This window comes from Triticum dicoccoides, chromosome 2B (assembly GCF_002162155.2).
Source record: "Triticum dicoccoides isolate Atlit2015 ecotype Zavitan chromosome 2B, WEW_v2.0, whole genome shotgun sequence".
Classification (NCBI taxonomy): domain Eukaryota; kingdom Viridiplantae; phylum Streptophyta; class Magnoliopsida; order Poales; family Poaceae; genus Triticum; species Triticum dicoccoides.
In genome coordinates, this window is record NC_041383.1 from 29,252,425 (window position 1) to 29,258,058 (window position 5,634).

At 45.1% G+C, this 5,634-nt stretch overlaps 1 protein-coding gene across 1 annotated transcript; it reads left to right on the top strand.

Moving 5' to 3' along the window:
* Window positions 1-3,824: 3,824 nt before the first annotated feature.
* On the top strand, window positions 3,825-4,412 carry LOC119366937 (flowering-promoting factor 1-like protein 5). The gene has a single exon (XM_037632610.1). It carries the CDS (start codon window positions 3,825-3,827, stop codon window positions 4,161-4,163), a length of 339 nt encoding a protein of 112 aa, XP_037488507.1. The 3' UTR covers window positions 4,164-4,412.
* Window positions 4,413-5,634: the final 1,222 nt, after the last annotated feature.

The window sequence follows — 5,634 nt, forward strand, 5'->3', positions numbered from 1 at the left end:
TCCCATTGGGAGCGATTGCACACGGAACTACCAACCACACAGCTACGCTATCACTTACGTGGCTACGTTCACAGCGATAGTGTTATCTGGAAATAGCCTATTCGTCGGTTGCTAGCGAAAAAGGTAATAAGAGTATTTTTATCTAAGCAACTACGTGGAGGTAAAAACGTAAATAAAACAACACATAAAATAAAAAAAGGCGGCACTTGAGTAGTAGGGCATTCTCGAGGTGTTCAGATTCATCACTACTCTCGTATGTTCAACGAATACTAAGTCACTTCACATGTTTCCCTTTGTGGGCAGACTCGGGCAAGGATACGTGCATACATGCGGCAGCCCCATATCACATACGCCACCACCGTTCTTCTCCACTCCGGTTATCAAATGGTGATTAAAGGGGAAGTTTTCCGTGGACGCAACATAAAAGCGGTCTCCGTTTATCGCCTATTGCAACAACCCGGGACGAAGGAAAGTAGGCTCTGTCATTAACCCCACTCTTCAACCAGCAGGGTCCAACAGTAATAACCTTCCGTTCAAAATTGTCATATGTTAGATGGTTGACTTCACCCAACATCAAAGAAGGCTACTAACATAAACATTTAAATAGGATTTTACATCGCACATGATAATCAGTACTACTCCCTCCGTCTAGGCGTATAAGTTACCTTACGAAAACCAAATAACCCCAAAACACTTAGGCACGGTACATTAACTGCCACCTCGTTTCTTGATTCGTGACATATTAACCAATAAGAGATGCGGGCCGTGCATGCTTTCAATGACTTGAGACTACCAAACACGACATGCAGTGGTTAGTTCATTGCATGCAATGCTATTAATTAGCAAAAAATATTATGTTCTCTCGTTTCCCCCTCTACCTTGGTCGTGGTGCACAACCTAAGATGACTTATACACGTAGACGGAGGGAGTAGTTGAAACTAGAGTTTATCTTATTCCCCAAGAACTAAATAAATTACTCAAACATGGTGGTGGAATAGATAGAGGTTAGGAACAAATTATAAGCCAACATGAAGATCGAGATGGAAAGAGTCATGCCGGCGGTAATGAAGAGGGCGCCCGCCATCCGACCGGTGCCAGACGTGCGAAGGACCTCCTTCCTTGTCTTTGACCCTGTTTTATGGTGGAGTTTGCTACTATGGAGGTGTGGCGGCAGGAGATGGAGCCGTGGACGATGAAGGATATAATGTGCCACGGCTAGGGTTGGAGGACTTCAGATAGGAGGTCTTCTGCGGTTCCCTCTGTTGATGTGGTTTCCTCCCATTGATAAAAAGGCTCCAGCGGAGCCAAATGCACAACAAATAAAAGCCATGGTTATCAAGAATCCCGCAGGAAAAAATGGTGGTGAATCGAAGCAAAATCGGAGTAGTTATGGACAATTTAAGAAGCTTTCACAGTCTGGTACGAGTGCTGGTACGACCGCGAGCAGTCGTACCAGATGCCGTCTTGCGCTGTGGGAGTTTTGGGCGCTTCAGTGTTTTGTTCGCCAATTCTTTATACAAACTCCAATTTTGGCATTCTTTGCCTCATTGGATTGCTAGCGAAAAACCCAAAGCACTAGTTGCCTTGGATTCTAAATTTTGACACATTAATAGATGTCAAAATATCAAATACTCCACAGGGACTTAATCGGGTGCTTGGAACCTCTCCAGTTTGACCTCCAACTTAGTTGTTTTGATGTCCCAAGTCCATAACGTTCACCGAACCTATAAAGACCATGAAACAAAGGAAAACTAACAAAAACTAAATAAAAATAAAAATCATGTAACCCACTTGGTAAAAGAAGTAAACACCAAAAATAATGCATTGGAGAAATGTATAAATGCTAGATGGATATGATATGAAGAATTTTGCCGCTCCAGTGTACTCTATTTTTTTCATAAAATCTACTCATCAGTGTCTAGGCCTACGCACTGCCACTGCACCCACCTACGCCCGCGCTCGTGCCTGAGACCTACCCGTGGGCGGCCTGCTGCCAACCTACATGTCGTGCCCGACCGTTTAGCTGGGCGCGATGGAGGTGGAGCGGCATCACCTCTACGAGTGGGAGGGTTGTGCGGTGGCGGCTGAGTGGGAGGCCGCAGAGCACGCCATGCAGGTCAGCGCGACCTCGAACGCGGCGCAACAAGCAGCGGCGCTAGCGCTGTACCAGCAGTCCTTCCCCTGGGCGGGGGTGCCGGTATTTGTCGACCTGGCAGAGGACAATGACGCCGAGGGCTGCAGGCTGCGGTATTTCTCTAAGTTTTATCTGCTGTTTTAATTAAGTTGTTTTAATTAAGTTGGACGTCGATAACTGCTACACGTGTGGCAGAAAAGGAGACGCACCACACGTCTCTAATGCAAATAGATTGCCATGTCATCGCATGCATGCATGCGAGAATCTTTTTTGGATTCAGTTTTTAAAATGTTTTATCTTTTAAATAAAAACTCTGATTGAAGATCCGTTTTCACCATTAAATCCCTCGCGACGAGGTCTTCAAAACTAGATCTCGTATCGATATATTTCGGCGAATATTTTTTGGGTTAAAAGTTGCCATGTCTATTGCACATGAATTGCCATGATATTTACACTGAAGTTGCCATGGTATGTTTCAACTATTTTTTACATTTAAAAGTAAATTTTAACATATTATAAAATGGAGAATTAAGAAACTAGACTTGCCATGCACCATAAACTAAAATTGCCATGATACATGCACTTAAAATAGCCATGGTTCAATAAAAAAAATCATGGTCAAAGTACTGGAATTGCCATCATCAAAAAACTAAAATTACCATGATCTACAAACTAAATTGCCACATGGCAACTTTAGTTTAAGCACTACAGCAACTATAGTGTAAACATCATGTCAACTTCTGGGAAAAAAAATTCGTCGAAACATTTCAACATGGGGTCTTGTTTTGAAGATCTCATCGAGACAGATTTAATGATGAAAATGGATTTTTAGTTCGCATTTTTATTTAGGAGATAAAACATTTTTAAGCCAAAAACCAAAAAGATTTCTGATGATGTCATATATTCATACATGGCGAAATGAGTGGTGATGGAGGCGTGTGGGCGATCTGCAAACGTCCACACGTGTGGACGTTAGTTTTTTCGATTAAGTTTTAATGTAAGTGGACTATGAGCGGCATGTTTTAACTATTAAGCTTTTAGTTTTAAAGGTTTTATTTGCATTAATTTTTTTTCTAATTTATGAAGGTTTTTTATTTTTCAAGCCGGACAGCTCCGGACATTTTCGTCCGCCTTCCGGATCCAAATGATCAAAGAGCGGACGATAACAACCGCGTCGGCCGGTCGGAGTTGGCCTGACGAGCATAGATGTCGGCTGGAAATAGACGCTTGGATATATCTGGGAGCCACACGCTGGCAGTCACGTCGCGCAGGGGCAGATTTGGCGTACAGCAATCTTGATTTGGCATCCTGCATATCCCCACGTGGTGCAAGCTCTAATTGGAAATCATGCCCTTGTCGGAGCGACCAATTGAGGTGTCGTCTTCAACCGTGACCCTGTACATCCGTCGGCACACGGAACACTATTATTGATCGCCGACTTGCCTTATTATTGCACCCAAAATCTGGCAGCAGCAGGAGAGAGATAACCAGCCTGCTGCTGCTGCTGCCCCTGCCTCCACGTGAAGTCCCAGTGTCCTCGCATGCATTATTGGCACCCACTGTTCAGTGGGACGACAGCAACGATCACCGACTATTTTAGCGCGCACGCATCACATATACATATATCCATATAGGAGTACCACTCTCTCTAGCCACGCAGGGCAAAGAAAGACCGACATATACTTCATCGATGGCGGCGGGGGGTGTGTGGGTGTTCCGAAAGGACGGGGTGATGGAGCCGCAGAGCGCGGCCGGAGGGTCGCCAACGGGCCAGGGCGTCGGCGGCCACAAGGCGCTGGTGTACCTGCCGGCTAACGAGCCCATGCGGTCGCTGGAGGCGCTGGAGCGGCGGCTGGGGTCGCTGGGTTGGGAGCGCTACTACGAAAACGGAGACATCGTGCAGCTCCACCGTCGCGACGGCGGGGTCGACCTCATCGCCCTCCCGCGTGACTTTACGCGGTTCCGCTCCAACCACATGTACGACATCGTCGTCAAGAACCGACACCACTTCAAGGTCGTCGACCTCTAGGCATGCATGATACTCCCTCCGTTCGAAAATACTTGTCATCGAAGTGGAGAAAATGAGTTGTATCTGGGACTAAAATACGTTGAGATACATCCCTTTTTATCCATTTTGATCACAAGTATTTCCGGGCCGAGGGACTGCATTATTTACATACCCCCTCCGTCTCAAAATAAGTGTCTCAATTTGTACTAACTCCAGTATAAAGTTGTATTAAGCCTCAGACACTTATTTTGAGACGGAGGTACTACTTACTTTCCCCGGTCATGCTAGCAAGCCTGTTCTGCAAATAAGCGCACACGCATAATGATGTGCCTTGTGTATGTCGTCTCTGAATTACTCCTAGCTAGTGTGAGCTTTTTGTATTTTTGATTGAATCTCGGATGTGTTTGTTAACTTTTGCTTGCATGGTCGTACTTGTTTGTTTACCAAAAACCACAAATTTCAAAATTTCTGACTGTGCATGAATAGCCACGAGTAACTTTACGTGCCCAGCTGGCAGCATCCACATGCTGGTCCCTCTTATCTCCTCTTTTCACGTGGAAGATAAGAGGATAAAAGTTACTCAGACCAACTAGTTAATGAAATTAACAGCTTAAATTTTGTATATGCTCTTACCTCTCAAGTAAAAAAAGCAGTTAAGAGGAACCATATTAAAATTTGCCCCACATATTGATGCATCCAGCTAAAAATGGCTGAAAAGGAGCAGGGCCTCTAAAGGAGCATTGCTAAGGGAATGTTTGGTAGCTCTCCATCTCTGGACTCCTCCAACTCTAGGCGTGGAGCTGGGTTGACCAACTCTACCCTCGGAGCTCCACGTTAATCCACATTCTTGAAAATATCTTAACCATTCTTTATCATTCGATCTATGTAATTGATTTACCATAGCCCTCCGATTTACGTTATCCCTGAGGCCCAAAAATATCTGATGTGCACGTAGATTCGACCTAATCGGCCCATAATTAACATCAGAAAAAACCAATCAATATTCTCCTAAACACCAACTCAAAAATATATCTCCTAAACAAACAAGGTTATAGGCGTTGAGATCTCACAAGAAAATGAACAACGTTAATTATAAGAGTCCAGGCATATCTCACAAGAAACAAGGCATCACCACATTTCCTAAAAAAGGGCCATTACCACGTTCCTCTCCTTTCAGGTAGAATCAATCTGATGCGCTCCTGCCATGCCTGTTTCCGCAGCCACAATACATGATAGCTCCTCCTCTTTTCTTGCCTCGAATAAAACCATGATACAAGTCTCATCCAAGAGAAAACGGTGGTAGCTAATGCAATTGATGCTGCAGATGGGCGTGCCATGTGGGAGCTGCACAAAGTCGTCGGTGGCCGCGTTCCACAATGTCGACGGCGACGGTAGTTCACCTGATTCCGGCGATGGTGACGAGGGTGTAGGATCGAAAGTATGTCGAGGGGGGGGGGGAGGGAGGGGTGATTAGGCTACTTGACCAAATAAA

What these genes read in the sequence shown, in the direction of transcription:
- LOC119366937 (XM_037632610.1), top strand. Translation starts at nt 3,825, where the DNA reads ATGGCGGCGGGGGGTGTGTGGGTGTTCCGAAAGGACGGGGTGATGGAG.